The sequence below is a fragment of the Prinia subflava genome, chromosome 3, assembly GCF_021018805.1.
Source record: "Prinia subflava isolate CZ2003 ecotype Zambia chromosome 3, Cam_Psub_1.2, whole genome shotgun sequence".
In the NCBI taxonomy this organism is placed as follows: Eukaryota; Metazoa; Chordata; class Aves; order Passeriformes; family Cisticolidae; genus Prinia; species Prinia subflava.
In genome coordinates, this window is record NC_086249.1 from 8,516,926 (window position 1) to 8,537,018 (window position 20,093).

The window sequence follows — 20,093 nt, forward strand, 5'->3', positions numbered from 1 at the left end:
CTCTGAATGATGAAGGTGGCTAAGAGGAGATTTTCACATATCACCAAAGGGTCACAATGTCTTGCAGGGTCAAATCCTGTATTGTTTATGACAACTTTCCACCTTTCTTTTCAAGCACAGTCTCCAACTGTAGCAACTCTAAAACCTCACTTGGGGCTGATGAATTTTTAACATGATCAGCTCTGCATACCTCAATCAAGTAGTGCAGCAATGTGTCTGTCCTCATTGGTGTCAAGGCCTGGAATAACACAGGACTCTCAGCAAGCAGCTAGTGCAACGATCACAAATAAAGAGCTCACTCTGGGGTGAAAATTAGGGTGGAATAAATTTAAGAGATCCATTTTTGTTGAAATAAATTTTTGAAAGCTACATTGGAATACATCTACTGCAACAATGGGTTTTTTTGAGCACATAAATAAACTAGAGCCTGCTTCTGTACCAGGACACTTGAGCATAGTCACCCCTTCCTAGCCAGAGCCACTGAAGTTTGAAACCTTGTCTATATGAGTCCCAAACCAACATGAATAGCTTAGCTTCCTTAGGACTTCACACAATTTTTAGGCTGCCAGCGTTGTTATTTATTTAGTGACATACACACACAAAATTAAAGCCTGCAACACGTCATTAAAGACAATCTGTAATTAAGTTAGCTTGACATAACATGCCAGAATAATCCACGTGACCTGTGGTATGGTGTTTTTCTCCAGGGCTTCTTGATGTTCATGTCTACATACAATTAGATTGTGTGGAGTTTGGTCATGTGCCTGGCTCACTGAGAGCATATGCGTTGCTTTGATGGCTATTTAATATGCTGTTTGATCTCTTTCCACCAAAAAAAAAAGAAAAAACAATTGAGTACACTGAGATATTGAAATGAGGAGTACATAAGACACTAAGAAATTCCTAGGACTTGACAGTTTCTGGAAGAGAACAGAGCCAGCTGCAATTATCCTACCTGCAGTGAGAAATTCCTCTTTACAGGCCTGAGCACGCCTATTCCCCAGCAGTCCCTGGAGCTTTAGTGTGGAAGGAGGGCTGTGGCCCAGCTGGGTGAAAGATCTGAACGATGGCAATCGCCTTCCTGTGAGAACAAAGGCCACCCTTGCCCCAGTGGAGGTTTCCATCCCTTTCACTCAGGTCTCAGGAGGCTCACGTGGTGATGGTATTGTTCAGCTTTAAAACTGCAAACTCTTGTGCAATAAAAGTGGAGACAGATATTGGAGGTGGGGAGGGCAGAGAGGGGGATGCTTCCTCTCAAACCACAAGGCTGGTGGAGATGTTGGATCCCAGTTATCATCCATTTTGCCTGGTATCCTCTTTGCAGCACTGAATGCCCGGGAAAGAAGCTGGGAAACCTGCAAAACATCTCCTGACACTTCCCAGAAACAGCTTCAGAGCTTTGACCTACCTGATTCTGTTCCTGAGCCAACGCTGGTATTTTGCCACAAAAAAATACCAGATAAAATACATTCCAAACTCTACCACACAGACAATGAAGAGTGAAACAAAACTTTCTTTGAAGTTTTATCCATTTCACGGAAGCTGTTTTTCTCCACTTAAGAAATCCAGAGCAAACAAAAATAGTATTTCAAAGCTCAATGAAGGTGTGATCGCATACATTTGACAAATATTTTGCTGTTGTGTAATGTGTCAGTTGTGGAAACCAAAAGTGATATTCCCAGAGCAAGATTATGCCTGAACTTGATTGGTCAAATGTTGGATTTGATGCTCTTGGAGGTCTTTTCCAACCTGTGTGATTCTGTAATGCTATGAATCTATGATTTCATGGCAAAGGAGAGATGTGCAGCACAGGTCCCCACTCAATTCCAAGGGCAGTCCCATCACTCCCAGAGTGCCTCATCCTCTCTAGATTGTACCAGCCAAAATCAGAGGAACCAGTGTCAGACCAGGGCCTTATAGATAGGAGACATTAATTTAGTAGCAGCTTTCCCCTGGCTGGCATCAGCTCCACCAGCTGTCCTGACCACTTCAAAGGATCAAGGGTGCAGTTAAAATGGTATCAGTGCTGTGAATTTCGATTCTCACTCTCCACCTGATGATTCAACACTCACAAACCCTTCCACTGCGAGCTGAGAGCTGCAGTACAGCCCCGTGCAGTGTCCCTGGTAAAGTCAGCAGGACAAAAGCTCTCTCTGGTGGTACATTGCAGGCTCTGCAGGTTCCTTTCCCTCCCACTCCAAGCAGCCGAGCAGCTCCGTGCTGTCCCTGCCTTTCCTGACGAGCCCACCCCAGGCTCTGCCAGGATTAGTGACGGCACTGGAGCAAACAGCGAGCGGGACATTGTCCTGTTTGAACAGAGCTGAACACACCGGGGATAAGACAAGACACTATACATGGTGAGCTGGAAACGATATCTGAAGCTGTGAGGTCAGAAAACTTCCATGTATTGGCATTTATGAGGGTTTCATACATATCATTTAGCCCAAACACATCCAGGAGCTCAGGAAACAGAATCTACCTCAGATTTTAATGAATTTATTCTTATTCTTACAGGTGCAATTTCTTAACACAGCAAAATATAATCTGCCTTTGTAGCCCCAGGAGAGAGCTTGGAGCAGCAGATACGCTTATGTTCAAATCCAATTTCTGTGGGTAGCACTGACTGCTGAGCAGCTATCACTCTAAATTCACTTGCCTCTTCCAAGGTGGAAACATAAAAAAGTGAGTCAAATGCCCTGGGAATGAAAGGAGGCAAGATAGCCATAGCTGGTATTATTTGCTGCTGATTTCTCCGAGTACATTTGGCAACAGTAGATTTATGTTTAGTATGGATAGTGTTACTGCAGCCAGCAATAAATTATAAGGCAATATGCCTTCCTGTCCTTTCACATACTGTCATTAGGCACTTTTTGGGGGGGAATGTGTCCTAAATAAAACAAAACTTCTACAAGATTAAAAATGTTTGATACCAAGGAATCCTTCAGTCTCCAAGTCAAAAGCTAAGGCACAGACTGTGTTGTTTCTTTACATGCATATAATATTCACTCTGTCAATTACAGCCCACTTACATTTGAACATCAGAAAAAAAAAAATCAGATGTCACACAGACAGTCATATTAGGGTTGTCTCCTTATTAGGCATTTATGTGTATTCAGCACAGCTTTGCTATTCACCATATTGTGTGAATGACAGATTTCAGTGAATTGCCTTCTCATTCCAATGACCCACTTGTACCTTTTAGCACACACATCTAAGGAAGTCAGGAGAGCCTGGAGTCAAAAACATCTGGGAAATGCTCAAAAATTCATCTGATTGCCAGTAGGCTGCTGTCTTTTGTACAGGTGGATACATATGTATGTATATATATGTACATATAATATGTTCACATAATATGTGTGTATAGATTGGATTTTTGCTTTCTGTATAATGAACTAACACATGGCTGGGAAAATGACATGCAGAATTTCAGACCTGTGACTTCAGTAGAACTGTTCATAGGTACAAATGAAATGTTTGCTTAGATACTTGGTTAAGTTTATGGTCAGGGTTAGGTTTATACTGGTAGCTAGGCAACTTGGAATGATATGCAGGGACAGGAAGGTTTCATAAACAAACTTTTTATTTCATAAGAAATAATTGCACATGCCAAGATTAAAGTGCCTTTAGCACTTTGTCATGTTTTGGAAGAATTTGAAGACAAATATATTTGATAAGAATCTGGTGTTGATTCTGCCTCTGTCATGGACACATAGACAGATTTCCAGTCTGCCACAAGAGGAAAACCCATTCAGTCTTGTTATCCTTCTAAAGCTTGCCATTCCTGTTAAGTAACAATGTGGTCTAAGCACAGGTGGACTTAGAACATCCCTAAAGCAACCAAGAAACCTGTGGGCTGTGTCATTGTCCCAGCAATTCCTGCAAGCCCAAATTTCCACGTGTTTGAAGTATTTCTTTATTTAAAAGATGGGTTCTGATGTTTGCTTTATGGCAGAGGATCGATCGCTGTAGATCACTGAGAACACACAGAGCTGTATTTCAAACATACACAAAGGACAGCAGGCATTTGTCCTGTTCCTTGCACAAACATACCTGGACATCTTTGTCACAGCCCTGGTGGACAAAGAGGCTCTCAGTGGTGGTTTTGTTAGGCAGGTTAGAGGATGTATCTGGCGTGGCTGGCAAGGGCTGTTTTTTAAAGGAGGATTCCTCCAGCTGATGTAATGCACTGTGCCAAACTTGACCTCATTCCATCCCAGCAGTTTAGAGGTGTAAGTCTCCCTGTCACTTTTCATAGTACTTTGTTCATTGCTGAGACTGGTGTCTCACCTAGGACAGCGGGCACCAGGGGAACATTTTCATCCATTTCCAAAGAAGATTCAAGAGCAATTGTGATATTTTCCTCTTCTGGCTTACCTCTAGCCTGCTGCAGAGTCCAGAGGAGAGAGTAGGGTGATGATGCAGGGGAGGAAACCTCTGGCAGAACAACCAGTCTGGCACTGAATCAGAAGCAATGTGCTGACCTTTGTCTGGAGCAGACACCAAGCTTCCCAGAGCTTGTTCAGGCTTGCTCTGAACACAGAAACAATGGTGCAAAGTCACTGTCCACCAGTGACTCCTGAAATTTTAGCTTGCTCCGCTTCTCCCCAGTGTGTCAAGGGGTGGGGGCAGAGCTTGGATGATGGTCTGGAGCTGTTACTGTCTAAACACAGGAGAAAATATTGCTGGAGTTGGGCTTGCCTTAATGTAACACTGCCTGGATCTCAAGCTATAGCATGTGGTTTATTTCTGCCGTCACAGTAAGAGTTGGCTACTTCTGCTCTTCTTCCACAGGGGTTTTATACTGTCTGGGAAATTTGAGCTTTCCATCAATGACTGCTTTCCATACTGAAACAGATACCATTTCACACACAGAGAATGTGCACAATTTGCCTCTTTTGAGTGCCTGATGTCCAAATAAGTTCTTGTCCTTCTCTTCTAATCCCTTTACAGCCACTCCAGAGACTGGTTCTGGATAGATGGTGCTTCTTAAGCCAACAAGCCAGCTTTGTGACATGGAAAATGCAGCCAAGAATGGCTTTATCTTTATTAATAAATGTCCAGAACCCAGGTAAACAGTTAGGTGGCAAAACGATTGATTGTGTACAGTAATGACCTCACAGGTACAGCATGATGGAGTTAAATATTGACCTGAAGAAACAGGACATTGTGTTCATAAATAGAAAAGTGGTGTTTATGACTACCTTGTTACTCATACCAGTGAAACTGAAAAGCAGATTAATTTAGCAAAGTATACTATCAGTGAAATGGTATTAAAGCTTTTCTTCAAGAGCAGCCCTGGGAGAAGGACTTGGGGGTGCTGTGGGTGAGAGGCTGGAGCTGCCCCGGCCGTGTGCGCTGGGAGCCCAGAACCCCCCGTGTGCTGGGCTCAGCCAAAGCCCCGTGGGCAGCAGGGCAGGGAGGGGATTCTGCCCCTCTGCCCCTCTGCTGAGACCCCACCTGCAGGGCTGCACCCAGCTCTGGGGGCCAGCACAGCAAGGACAGGGACCTGCTGGAGCCAGGCCAGAGGAGGCACCAAGGGGATCAGAGGGATGGAGCAGCTCTGCTGGGAGGAAAGGCTGGGAGAACTGGGATTGTTCAGCCTGGAGAAGAGAAGGCTTTGGGGTGACCTAATTGTGACCTTCCAGCTCCTGAAGGGAGCCCACAGGAAAGATGGAGAGAGACTATTTGTGAGTGCCTGCAATGACAGTACAAGGGAGAACAGCTTCAAACAGAGACAGAAAAGGTTTAGATGAGATTAGGATGAAATTATTTACTCTGAGGGTGGTGAGGCACTGGCACAGGTTTCCCAGAGAAGCTGTGGCTGCCCCATCCCTGGGAGTGTTCAAGGCCAGATTGGATGGGGCTCTGAGCAATCTGGTGTAGTGGAAGGTGTTGCTGCCCATGGCAAGGGGTTGGTTATAACCCGATGATCTTTAATGTCCCTTCCAATCCAGGCCATTCTATGATAAGTCAAGCATCACTAAAACATTAAACTAGAGAAGCAGTAGAACTGAACCATGGCCAGACAAAATTGTCTCCTGTCCCACAAATCAAGCTCTAAGCTGAAATGGACATTCAAGACAGAACCTTCAAACCAGTGTTTAAACCTGCACCTGCTGTCAACCAAAATGCAGCTTGGGCTGCTTCCTACCAGGCCTCCTCCCTCTCCTGAAAGTTTGGCCATTAAGTTTGCTTAGTGGTATTGTCACATAATCTCTCTTCTAGACAGAAACACTGTCAAAATACTGTTAATTAGTGTATGAAAATCCATTGGTAAACTAATGTTCCTTTAAAAAAAAACCAAACAAACTGAAAAACATGCAATGAATTGGCTGATGCTGGAGCTGTCTGCTGCATTGTACAAAGTGCCTGCTTCACTGGACAACTAATCCAAAGTAATCCTCTTTTGAGATCACTGATTCACCATCTGATTTGTACTCTGATTTGCACTGGGAATGCCTGCTGTGGCAAATTATTCCAAAGTGGCAGATTAGATTATTTTTCACTGCCTACACTTTGATCTCCAGAAACTAAGAGACAGCACAGACTTTCCAACAGCTGATGAAATACAACTGAAAAAAACATGATCCACACATTTTAATGAATCCCCCCACTGGGAATAAACCTAAAATAAACATCGTATTTTGGCAGTCATACCTCAACTATCTATGAAGGGAAGGTTCATAGATTAAAAGCTTTGCTTTTAGCTTTTCCATAATCCTATCCTCCAGCTTCCCATTTCCTCTTTCTACCTAATGACTCACAATTCTGTCAACCTCTCCAACTAATGCCTAGGCGTATTTTCACTTCTTTTGCTCCCACAGCTCCTGTTACTGGAAAGAATTCTGATCCGGTGAATGCTCTGGACTTGGATCCAGGCAGCCTGGTTTGGGATTATCTTTCTATTGCAGGGCCCTCTTCAATCTGTGATATATCACTGAACTAATTGCTCACTTGGTTCCCCCTCTGTAAAATAAAGACCACCATCTGCCCCCTCCTTCACCCCTCAGCATTTGGTTGTTTTTATTATTTAGATTACAGGATCTATGTGGGAGGACAAGTTTCTTGCTGTTTGCCTGTAGTGTCTCACAAAGTGAGGCCAGTCTGGGTCAGAACATTAGACTCCAGCCTACCACAAAAATAGCAGTATTGTTTGCTAATGATAAGAGTGTGTTTAATACCTTAACAAAAGTTAACCTGAGAGAAGAACATTATTAGATTTCTGCCTTACTACATTCCTATTTCCTAATTATACCATAACAACAATGCACGTGTTAATATGTGTGTGTGGTGGGTTTTTGTATATAAAATACTGTGGGGGTTTTATACGATTGTTTTACTTTTGTATGATTGTTCTGTATTCTTAATCAAGTATTTCACCCCCAAAATTGCCCTCTCATTAATTATTTCCAGAAGTTCAAGAGTAAAGGGAAACAAAATCAAGTATCATGGGATACAGTAAGACTGCAGAATCTAGCACTTTCTTCATAGTTGTATGTGCCACTTCATGATCATGAATGTTTAATATCAAGCCATTAATGTAGGAGGTTTTGCCATGTGGTTTTTTTTTCTCTTCGGTTACATAGATTAAATTAACATTAACTAAATCCACAAGATAAATCAGGATTACAAACTGGGAATAGAGGAGTGCAGAGGAGATAAAAGGACAGAAATACGTTCATATTTCAGAGAGTTTTGGATTCATGGCTATGACACTTTGCCATAGCTCGTGAACACACAGGGTGACAGTCCCTGGATGAGGTACAGCAATAATATCAACAGTCATTTGAAAAACATTGATATTACTAATTAGCTTGAGGCTGCCAGATTTTATGAAGCCTTCCAGATTTCCTAGGTAGCTGTATGATATACCCAGCAGAACTGATAATTGGCAAGAAGAAATTAAAATTAACCACATTTCTCTCTTTAGTGCCTGCCAAAAATATTTTAACTTCCAAATAGCAACGGTTCCAATGAACATAAACAAATGCAAGCTTGTCATGGCAGGTTGAACTGCTTATGTAGTGAATCTGATGGAAATTGATGTTTTCATAATGCACCCAGGTTTGATGGACAGAAACTTCCACAGCCAACCACAGCACATCCTTTGCACCGCTTTTAATGAAGCTGCAGTTTTCATTCTTAGCTACATCTTGTTGCCTGAGCAACAATGGCTTGGATTTGGCTTGCTTTGTTTCTCAATTTGAGTCAAATTAAATGGGGAAAGGAAAAAAAATAAAACCAAACCAGCAGCATGGAACTCAGCAAAAAATGCTGAGTGCTTTTCTAGCCCCACCTCCCAGAGATTCACTGCCTACTCAAATTGTACCCGAACAGAAACAAAAAAGGAACAAAGGGGTTCTTGCTGCACAAGTTTAGAGGCACAGAGCTTCAGCAGCAGCATCTATCAGTTATGGTATATGTTGGCTCTAGCAATGAAGTTGCTTGACAGGGAAAATAGAAAAAAAAAAAAAAGAGAGAAAGAAGGAAGGTTGAGAAGGGAAAGTGGGCAGCAGGAAAAAAAAAAAAGAAAAAGAGGGAAGGTTAAGAAGGGAAAGTGGGCAGCAGGAAAGCAGCAGCAGGGTCCATGGGGCTTGGGAGGCTGCCTCTCAAGCAGCAGTTGGCTGTGATGAGGATGATGAGGCCTTTTTGCCATACTCTTCCAGCAGCACAACACACCAGTTCTTACACCAGTCACACATGGGTCTGCAGTGCATGGTGAGGTTACCTGGGCAAGGGGGACTGAAGTGAGGGGTATAAACAAGTTTCACACAGGGTTTCCAAGCAGTTCTCCAGTGGCATGGGCCTGCTCAGACAGAAGCCAAACTGACAAGCTAAAGACAACCCCAGCCTAAGTTGTGTTTTTGCTTTATAAATCTGATTTTTCAGGGCTTGTACACCAGACCCATGTTGTCATGCTTTGGTTGTTCACTATGAAGACAAGAACTGGAATCTAAGCAAAAGAACTGTTTTGATGATTTTTTTTCTTTTTTTTTTTTTCTTTTTCTGGAAGGGAGAGTTCAAATGCAGATTTTCTGAACATGGCTGTTTAACATAACATGCCATTTGTAAATTATGCACTTATACCCCAATGAGGACCTTTCACAGAAAGCTCTCTACTGAGAAATATGTTAAGCTTGATATTACTTTTCCCATCAGAAAAAAATAATTGCACAGAGAGAAAATTAACCATACTCAAATGTACAGCTTGTTATATCCTGTGAATTTCTACTGTGCCTTAAAAACAAAGTGCATTTCCTACAGTGCTCATTGCTGGATAGAATTCATGCCAATTACAGGGTTATGTTAACATCTCTGGGAAAGCATGAATAATATCAAAGTTGGGAAACACTTTTATTTTGTCAAATATTAGCTCACATCCTTCACATTTTAGATAAAGGAAATAACAGTTTGACTTCTAGCTACTGCTACGTTAACTTTAAGTACCCAGCCCTATTTTAGTACTATGTAAATGCCAACATGGTATCAAAGCAAAATCATGTAGTAAAATTGGAAAAAACACCTCAGAGAGTGCATAATTAAAAACATATATACACATAAAATGTGAGATATAAATATGCATAAATATGTAAATGAATCTAAAATCCAAGAATGAACAGTGTATCTAAAGACATTTAAGAAAAATAGGATGAAGAGCAGCAACTTTAGCAGAAATGGTTAGACAAGCAATCCTAACTGCTTAAGTTTTCAACTGTAAATTCCTTTTATTAAACACATTTTTCCCTGCTCAGCTATTGTTTTATTGCTGATTCTTAATCCAGGCCTCTCTCCAGTGATGCCCTCTTGAAATCTGGCTGTTTCTGAGCACGCACATTCCCCACACATGAATCATCTCACAGCAGGACAGACCTAATCCTCATTCTTCCGCATGGAAGCACAGTGCAGAGCCAGAACATTCTGGGGGCCAGGACAGGAGAGAACCCGACACCACTGTGCACGACACATCCTTCATCTTCCACACATTCCCTTCCTCCAGGCAACCCCCTGACATGCCAGAATATGGCTTTTTAGTGTAATGCAACAGGACAACAATTTACTTGTGTACAGTGCCTTTTGTGAATAGGAATAGCATTGGCTTAGGTCAAGTAAGAGTCAAGCTTACTTTCCAGCTAAAAGGATCAGCGGAGTTGATCCTGAGTGGATCCTGCTCCCTAGGAGGCAGGGAAAGTGGTTCTGAATCCCATTTTCCCCTTGGTCCTCTGAAGCTCCATGCAGTGTCAGCCATTATCCTGCTACTAAAGGTAAAAAAACAAAACATGAGTTTTCCATCCATTTAGAGCAGTAGTCAGGGAGTCTGGGAAAGGTGAAAACCCTCACTTTTGCAGAAAGCTGCGACATCAGAAGGCATTCAAAACCCTCCAGGATCCCTTTCTGGCCCACACCACCACTGCCCCTGGATGTGGGTGGAAGAGGAGCCCAGTGCACCCACCTGATGTCTCCTAGCTTCTTTCTTACATATCTCCAAATTTTTTAAAGAAAGTCTAAACTATTACTGTTTTCTCTTCTTAGCAGCAGTGTAGAAAATCTTGTGTAATGATTTTTGTTACTACAAATACTTCATACTACAAATACAGATTTTTTGTTAGCATTTCCATTTCTCATTACCATGCAAACTAGGCCAAGAGCAGCTCCTGCAGAGACCTGTACATCAGTCGTTGGACTGTGTCTTGTGACATCAAGACAGGCTTGTTTCTTACCACACCTTTGCTCTACCCAGGTGCTTCCCAACAGCATCTCCTCCTCTTCTGTATCCAGATGGAACAGCTGAAGGTATTACCTACCCACCTTTCTGCTGACAGATCATTCTGCTGGCATAGGAGAAACTGTTTGCACACACACACATCAAATTAACCCCAGCAAAAGCCCACCCAAGCTCATTTAATCCATCCCCATTAGCTTATTGCACTGAAGCCAAAGCAGAGGCCCTAGGATGACAAACAGCTATCAGACACTAATGCTGGTCACTGAAATACAGCACTGAGGGATGATAAAGGATTCCTCTATCCTTAAGAAACAAAAAAACAAAATTCAACCCCCCCAAAAAACTTGAGCAAACTGTAGGACAGCTGATATGTCCAAGGAAAGCAACCTCCCCAGCCTCCTGCAGCACAGGGTCCAGGGCGAGAGCCTGGAACAGCGTGGCAATTCCAGCTTCTCACAAAAGGCCAGGATTTCTGTCTGGGAGAGAGGCAGAGAACAGAAGTCCCCCGTTGGCTCTGGTTCACCCCTGGGACTAGAACCACCCAGGATGGCAGCCAGCACTACAGGGCGTGGTGTCCATGGTTTGGGACTGTGTGCTTGAAGCTAATCCAAGGCACAACTACTCCAGACCAACGCTTTGCACTTAGAGAGATCATGGCAGGCAGTGCTCACTGTTAAAGACAGTTAATCTGAAATTTTGGCTCTAAGGTTTAAAACTAGCCTAGCTACTTCTAAACACACCCATCATTGAAATGCCTAGTTCCTGATTTAAATTATAAAAATGTATAAAAATTATGGAATTAAGGATTTTAAAGTGTGAAACTTTTTTGTCTGTCATAGGACAGGATTTTGTGTGTTAGTGCTCCCTTTCCCAGTTTCAGCAACTCATTCCTTTGAGGACTCCTGCAAGGCTTCCATATACCTCTTCTCCATGTTAGTGCATGACATAAGATTTATTAGAATTTCCACCTTCTTTTCTGTTAACCGCAGAAGTAGGACTATTGGAGTTTATGGAAAAGTTTGATTTCTGATTTGAGGAAAAAGGTCAGAAAAACATACATGAAGGGAACACTATTTCTCTGTAAGGACAGCAAGTTCTTATTGCATTAATAATGACTCAGTCATGAGGACAGAGAGAAGACATTGTCAAGTTGGATACTCAGAAATGGTAAAATGCAGAAGTGACCCAGTGTTAATGAAAACGGCAGTAATCTCATTATTATATATTTGCCTGCTCAAACTTTAATAGCCTATGTTGTGATAATTGTAATTAATGTCATTTACTTTGTAACAGGCAAATTATTTATAAAGAACATGGTACATACAGCTCATTTTAAATATTTTTGCATATTCAGTGTCAGCTCATGTCTAGCTGCCTCCTGAGCTTTAATGCAGCCTGCACTGTATTGCAAAAGGAAGCTATACAAAATAAATTACTTCAGATTCTTAATGTATCCCATTTTCCTGAAAACAATGAAAGTCACGTGAGGAACAGAGATGGACTGGAATGCATGATGCCGAAGTTGCAGCTATGCTATGTTAACAGTGTTGTTAAAACCCAGTGAGCTAGGTCTCCAGCATGCAGATTGCAACAAGCAGTCTCTGAATGTGGCAATGAATTATAGTGAAAGATGCTGGGGCTTCCTTTTAAGTAATGCTTTTCCTCTTTACCTTCCACATGCCACTGGAGTTGAGATTGAAGTTCTTTCCCTTTGTTTGTGTTTGACCCACGTGTATTTTGTCAGTAACACGGGAGAGCTGGAGCCTGCTGAGGGGACTGCAGTGCCAGTCACCACCTGCGTGGCTGCCGAAGCCAAAGGTGGTTTGCCCACGTGGATGTTCCACAAGACGCCTCAGGGACAGACTCAAAGTCTTACTTCAAAGTCACATGAAATAACTGCGTGCAGTTATTTTTTGCAAGCTCACAGTTGATGGCAACATCAGCATTATCAACTACCATCTCCTTTAAGTCGTAAAAGGGAAGTGGCAGCTGCTGCCAGCGTGCTCCGTGCGGCACTGGCCGGAGCGGGGTGCCCTGGGAACACTCGGGGAGGCTCTCACGTGTGGCAGGCAATGGGGTGCACGTGCACTACCATGCAAGCTGTGCATCCTGCTCAGAATAAAGGGTTTCTGCACATGGTAGCAGGGTACATGTGCCTGGAAATCAGTGCCAAAAGCTGAGGAGTCTGTAGCTTTGAGCTCCGCGGCTGAGGATCAACGTTTTTTGAATGCAGGGAGAATTTGGCTACATGCATCCTTTTACAGGATCACGGAGCACTGAAGCTGGAAAGCTCCTCTGGAGTTTGCCTGGGCAAAGTCCCCGTGCAGAGCAGGGCAGTTGAGTGCCTTGGGCCCTTTTAGCCCCACTGCTGAAAGTCATTTGTTGTCTGCCTCTTTCTTGTACTTTGATCCTTCTTTCCTCCTTCTCCCGTTGTCAGCACAAACACCGGTGCAGCTGCCTGCTGAACCGAAGGATGAAGGTACCGAGTTCAAACTACACTCCACCATATGTAAGCAATTTTAAACCATATCGTGTCTCTGGTGTGGCTCATGGCAGCTGCACCAGTGCTTCTGCTGACAAGATAGGAGGGAGCCCAAGGCCAGGGAAGAAGAGTCAAGACAGGCTGGGCCAAATCTTTCTGCAGCGTGCCAAATGCTGCCATTCAAAATGCACACGCCAGAGTCACGATTTGAGGCTTCTTAATTTTATGTAAATACTTACAGTGATGCCACTTGAGACATGGATACAGCTGCAGCCATGTGAAACTGCCTTGCACTGGCACAGCTTCTGAGCCTGTTGAAGCCATACTGCCTGCTTTCAGGGCGCTGCTGGAATCCAGATCCCTCCCTGACCACGGGAGAGTTCACCTGTGAACTGCATGGCTCACCTCATACTGCACAGAGCACACAAGATGCCACCGTGGCAGCCTGAGCCAGCAGAACCAGCCTCAGCAATGACACACTTTTTCCAAAGTTCCACATGACTGCCAGGCCTGGACAGCACGGAGAAGATCCTGGGAAGTGTGGGAATGGCTGAGCACAGCGCTGCTCCGCAGACACCCGTGATTATAATGGCTTTGGGGGAAACAGAATGCTCCAGAAGTGTCTGAGCTAAACAGAAAGAAGGAGCAGCTCGATCTCACAGCTCCCAATGTCGTATGCAAGGATGGAGGGAAAGCACTTCTGGTTAATCTCTTTGCAGCAAAGATGCAGCTGCTATCGGTGACACTCAGGCTTCGTGACTCTCCAGGTCCAGGCCAGCATGCAAAACATCTCATGAGATCCTTTTGGGTGTGAACAGGAGCCCAGCTACCAAACAAACACATGCTTAAACTCTCCTGGAACAAGCAAGCCCTGGCAAGAAATAAAGTACGTGAAATGCACTACTCATTTAATAGTGTTGGCACAAGAGTCAGGGAGTTTCCCACCTGCTGCCCATGTGTGACCGAGCTGTTCTATGTATTACAAAGGATAAATGGTTGAAAAAATAGTAGAACTTTCCCCTGATATCTGCAGCCACTCCTAAATGGCCAAATAATCTATAGAGGCACAACCCCCAGGCTTAACCATCGTATCTTTCAAGGCTGAGGAAGGTGGCAGAGAACAGACTGAGAGTGAGAATAAATCTTCAGATTTTCTGTGTGGCCTCAGACAAGCTTTCAAACTCATGTCCTGCTTACACCACAGCAACAGAAAGTGAACAGCCCCTATTTGGTGACCTCAGGCAGGGTTGACTTCTGTGACTACCCAACACCCAAGGTGGAAAAGCACCTTCCAAAAAAATCAGTATCTGGAGATCTGATAAGAACATGAGGGTGAGCCAAGCAATTCCTAAGAAAGATGACAAGGAAGTTTTGCAATTACTAATTTCTTGGGGGAAAAAAAAAAACAAAACCAAAACCAAACACACACACACACACACAAAAAACCCCCACAAAACCAAAACCAAAACCAAAGAAACCCAACCAAAAAACAACCAAAAAACCCCCACAAACTAAAAAAAAGTAAATTTTTTTGCAAAATTGACACACATTTACCTTCAATGACAGCAGTTATATATATATATATATTTTACCTGCAATATATACGTATTAATTTACATAGGAATTCAAGCACAAAAATGTTTATTTCACTTATTCCTTTAAGAACATCCTTTAATGCAGCAAGCTTTGCAAAGTTTTCTGCAGAAAAAAGTTCTACAAAATTCACTTTTGAAACAAAACTCTAAGTTTGCACAATTACTCCTACCTTTTTCTGACTTTCTCAAAGACCAGCAATTAAGCATTTAGATGATGGTGATCACTGAGGGCAGGAAAAGACACTTTCTCATCTTATATGGAGCACACCATAGCAAAAAATGCAAATTCTGTCTACAAATCCTTACATTACAGAACATACACTAAACAGAACAGCAGCTGCTGCTTCTTGACAGGCAACTTTCATACCAATCCCAATGGAATTTTACCCTGATTAATTTCTTGCCAGATTCACTCAGAGACAAGTTTAGGCAGCACGGAGTCAAAGGAGAGAATAAGGAATGAAATATTTTGGCACAAAAACAAGTGCTTCTTAAAGGCAAAGTATCTTTTCTACAATTATAACATTGAACTTAGATTTGGAGCTTTTTTATTTTTTAACTGGCTACTTGACTATTATTACTGTGATATTAGGAACCCAACACGCCTCTATTTTTCTCAAGAAGTTATTCCTGTTTCCTTAGACTGTTTTACTTGACTGTTCATGTGCAGTGACAAAACTCATTAAATGGAACTTGTGCTTGACAGCATCCGAGTTTACTCTAGAATTAGCTGCGCTCCTCTCAACAACAGAAGCCAAAATAATTGAACAACTTTTCAGCATGATAGCCACCAGTTTCACAATGGATTGTGATGTGGTTGCCTTCAGACCACAGTGTAATACATGCCCCTAGATTAAAGTTTAAATTAATAACTACGTATTTACAATAGTTGGAAACCAGTATTTCTCAACAACACAGGCAGATGTAGTTAAAGGCAGGTCTGAGTCTACAGATGCTCACTGCTACTGCCTAAATTCCCCGTGTCCTTCAGTGTGCTCTGATTTATGTGGACTGTGACAGGTTACCAAAAATGCCCAAGTACCAACAGGATACCAGGCTCCAAAAATTGATTTAGTAAATTCCAGCCCATTAGATCACATTCCAGTGGTCTCATCCTTAAATGGTTAAGTAAATTAATATTTTCATTATTAAATCAATACCCAAAGTCTCCACACTGCAGGAGGCAATGGGGACCCCATAACCAGCCTGGTTTAAAAAGCATACTCTTCTTCCCTCTGGACACCTGAATGGTAAATTGGGGAGCAGAAGGAACAAGGAAGTGCACAGACACAGATTACCACACCACCTGCATCAACAGATTATGCTGAAGCATGTGTTAACTGTAATGTTCAAGTATATTTTATTGTTATAAAATATACACAATCTCAAAACAGCACATTTTGCACACAGTTTGTAAGCCCTCATGGGTATCACTACAGCATTCAATAGATGACACATTTCATTATGAAATCAGCAGACCAGAAAGCTAGGAAAACCCAGAACTACTCTATTTCAGATTACAATCTCTTTAACACCCTGCTGCTTAAGGCTATATTTCTGCTACCTGAGTTGATTTAGTTTAACTTCATAGTTTTTTGCATCTCCAGGAATGGGGTGGGGGAAGCAGAGAGAAGGGATGGTGCACGCTTTTCAACACACAAAAGTAGTAAGAAAAACGTCAGGATTGGCTTTGTAAACTTTGCATTAAAAATATGAAAAAGAAAAAAAATGGTACTTACAAAACTGAATACAGCCTACTTAAAAATCTTGAATCTAAATTGAGATCAAGTAAAAAAACCCCAGCACTTCATAATGTACTTCAGTTTCACCATAGTGGAAAGTCATGCAAAAACTGATGCCTGTTTCTTCATGTTTATACCACTGTTATGTCACCAATCTTGTGTGCGATGTCATACTACAAAAAGAAAGAATATCATTAATCCATATCAACAGGAGGTTAGATACTGTAACACACAGTAATTAAATCATCACCCAACTCGTGGTCATTCAGATTAGGGTTTATACCAGTGTCTGACAGCAAAAAGATGCAGCGGTGCAGCAGATTGAAAACTTCATTGATCAGTGGACCATAAATAACTGCAAGTTTAACTGGACAGGAAATTTTCAGTATCTCACGGGTTTCCCAGTGCATACCTACTGCACTGCACTTTTAAAGTACCAGTAAAATCCACTAAATGGCTCTTTCCTAAGTTTCATACCAGTAACTTGGCATTGTGAAAGGACTACCCAGTTCTGTTGTTTACTGCCATGAACACTCAGCTTTCTCAAAGTGCCTCATCCCAACCTGCTCACACTTGCTCATTTCATCATTTCTTTAGAAATCAGTTCTCGTTCCCTGGACTACTGTTATTGACTTTTCTGGGGATAATGGTTTGTACAAAGACAATAAAAAAATAATTCTGGGCTGGAGAGGTGTTCGTATAACACACTGCCACAATTCTGTGTCCCAGTTCTCTATCAGTTCTGTATTCTTTGAGTTCATATTCTGAGACTGGTACTGTAAGAAAAATGATAACTCAGCATTTTTGCCACATCTCCATGCTACAAAATGCACTCTTCTTCATGCTGCCTTTACCTAAATGCTGCCAATACTCACCAATATTAATTCTGCAAACATGATAATACACCAGAAAACAACTCTTCCTAACTAATAATCCACAAATGTATATGGATGTATTGTGTTTACTGGAAACATCTCATTTTCTTACTGAATTTCAGCTTATTAAAGGCCTTTGTATAATTACACCCATCCTCACAGATTTTTAAGACGTGCCTCAATGCCACAATAGTTTCTCCATAAGGCCAGTAATTAAAACAACTGACTCAGGCTATTTCTGCAACATCTCACTTTTTTCTTTGCACACTGTCACACTGCAATTAGAATTACACATGAAATGGAATCCTCCAGTCGCACATGACAGTAAAAGGAACTGTCTGGGAGTGCCTTCCCAAAACTTTGCTTGGGAGAGTAACTCAAAGCAGCACCAAGTTCTGCTTGGCAGGAAATCACGACATTTGACTTCTTTCTATTTCAAGCTATTACCTGGCACGAGAACCTGCTGTTCTCTGAACTTTACTCTGGCTACTGTTCACATAATTATTGTTGTAGGGAATATTAAGAGGCACGTTAATTGGGACTGAACACTGAGGCCAGAAGTGTCCTTTCAGTATTCCTGTCTTTGCACCATGGATTGCACAATGCTGCTGTTTCTCACTTCTTGCATTTATAGTTCTCAAGTTAATAATTAGCAAGGATATGCCTTCTAAATAAAGTTTAGCTGCTCCACACACAGCTCATCCTTTCCCATTCTGCTGGAAGAGCCTGAAGAAACAGTGCTCTTACACTCCACAACATTTATAAATCCAGCTTTTCTCAGGGCCAGGGCAGGTGTGCAAGCAGGGGTTCACATAACCATGTCCCTCCATCAAGCTCCTCTTTGCTCCATTTCATGAACGAGTCAAGAGCCCATTAGCATACCCTGCTTATGGAGAAAATTCTGCTACATGACACAGAGACGAGCTGGGATGGGGGAATAGTTCTTGATACCCCAGTTGTTTGGAAAAGCAAGTGTTCTTTAAAATTTGATGTTTAAATGACCTAGAAAGGCAAACAAAATCTGTTCTCCCTTGCTGCAGTGCGCTGATACTTTCAGTCTTGATTTTCTTTGCCTTTCTTTCTCATCCAAGCAAATCTCTAGCAATAAAAAAAAAAAAAAAAATAAAGAAAAAATGCAGTCTGGCAAGTGAACCTTAGCATGCAGCTAGGGGCTGTTTGTTCATGCAGCTGTGATAAAGAATAAATAAATAATAATAAAAAAATTTAAACATCCACCCCCCCAGTGTTGTAACTTATAAACAAGATGTGGTAAGTCCTTTGGATCGTGCAAAGAAAACTATCAGTTAATAAGAAACTACTGTCTGCTCATGTACTTGCAATCATAACCCCATTAATTTTAAGCTGGAAAACCAGAAGCCAGTTGGAAACACACTGTATGAAATGTAGTTTAAAGTGCCTAATGCCTAAAGCAGACACAAGTAAAACTGGTTAGCAACAAAAATATGATAGAAAGTGACAGTAAAAAGAATAATCCTCCACAAAAGCGTAATCAAAAGCAACATACCACATTCAGAAAAAAAGAAAAAACCTGCCTAAAAGTCTGTCCTGCTCCAGTAGTGAAATCCATACCACAGTCAGTAATAAGAAGGCAGCATGTGATAGAAAGAGGAAGGTCAGGCAGCACTGTAAGTGGGAAGCTGTAGGCAAAGCGTATAAAACACCAAACGCCAGGGCCAGTGATGCCAAGGAGCTTTCCACCTCTCTGGTTCTATCTCAGATACAGTGAGAGGATAACACTGAAGGAGAATACCCAACACATCTGGAGGCTGTATTTCCATTATCTCGCTCTGACAACACCTTCCAAGGCACCTGCAGTGAGCAGCAGGGAAAAGGTGGTGAGGGAGAATCAAGTGACCCAGAGGAGGGATGAGGACACTTCCCCTCACATTGGCAATTCCCTCACATTTGGGGGATCTCACCCTCGGGAACCCCCTTAATGGGATCTGCTCAACTACTGCTTTTCCTACAACCTGCAATACTCAAGAAGCACCAGAAAAGAGTGACTGCTGTCAGGACAGAATTAAAAACCAGGAAGCGGCAGGGGACAGAGACAACCACAGATGGTCTCATCAGGATAACTATCTTTAAACATATCTGTTTCAAATTTCCTAAGATCATGAAAGAAATTGAAGAAAGTACTAGGTGGGCATCTGGTGCAGACTGAAAAGATTTGGCAAGGATAGCTTTAAAAACAAATGACAGTGCGATGGGAAACCCTAGTTCCAAAAGTCACGAAGAGTCAACAGAGGGCTCCATTCTATGAGCTATGAGATGATGAACGAAGAGTAAATGGCAATGCCAATAGAAAATTAAAAAAAAAAAAAGAAAAACACCACTCAGCTAAGCCATGACAGAGCCAGGACATCAACCCTAATTCTCCACCTCGTTAATCGAAGTCCTCTGCCTTGGGATTCTTTTATTATTGTTTTTATTGCTGGTGAGTGAGCTTCTGTCAGATATTAAGGATGTCCTCAGCCTCCTTGCACCTTCAGCAATTTTCCCTCCATGTACAAACTATAAAGCCAGCAGTAAATTAACTAGCTCATATGGCTGGCACAGACATGAGATGTTGACAGAATTAAATTCACATGTAGAATGTAACGACCCAATTTTCACTGTCAGTTGAAATCTCAGCTTGCTCAGGTAACACCAGGG

General features: G+C 42.2%; 1 protein-coding gene and 1 long non-coding RNA gene across 2 annotated transcripts in view; one reads left to right on the forward strand and one right to left on the reverse strand.

Annotated features, from left to right (window-relative positions):
- Positions 1 to 20,093, forward strand: part of LOC134548807 (uncharacterized) — a 25,852-nt gene continuing 5,759 nt past the window's right edge. Inside the window, exon 1 of the long non-coding RNA XR_010079900.1 lies at positions 1 to 2,357. This is a non-coding gene — a long non-coding RNA (uncharacterized LOC134548807). The remainder of the gene's footprint in view (positions 2,358 to 20,093) is intronic.
- The window catches only part of CXADR (CXADR Ig-like cell adhesion molecule), a 33,540-nt gene continuing 29,583 nt past the window's right edge, over positions 16,137 to 20,093 (reverse strand). The window contains exon 8 of the mRNA XM_063393884.1: positions 16,137 to 16,715. Within this exon, the coding sequence (XP_063249954.1) occupies positions 16,674 to 16,715 (42 nt within the window). The 3' untranslated portion in view covers positions 16,137 to 16,673. The remainder of the gene's footprint in view (positions 16,716 to 20,093) is intronic.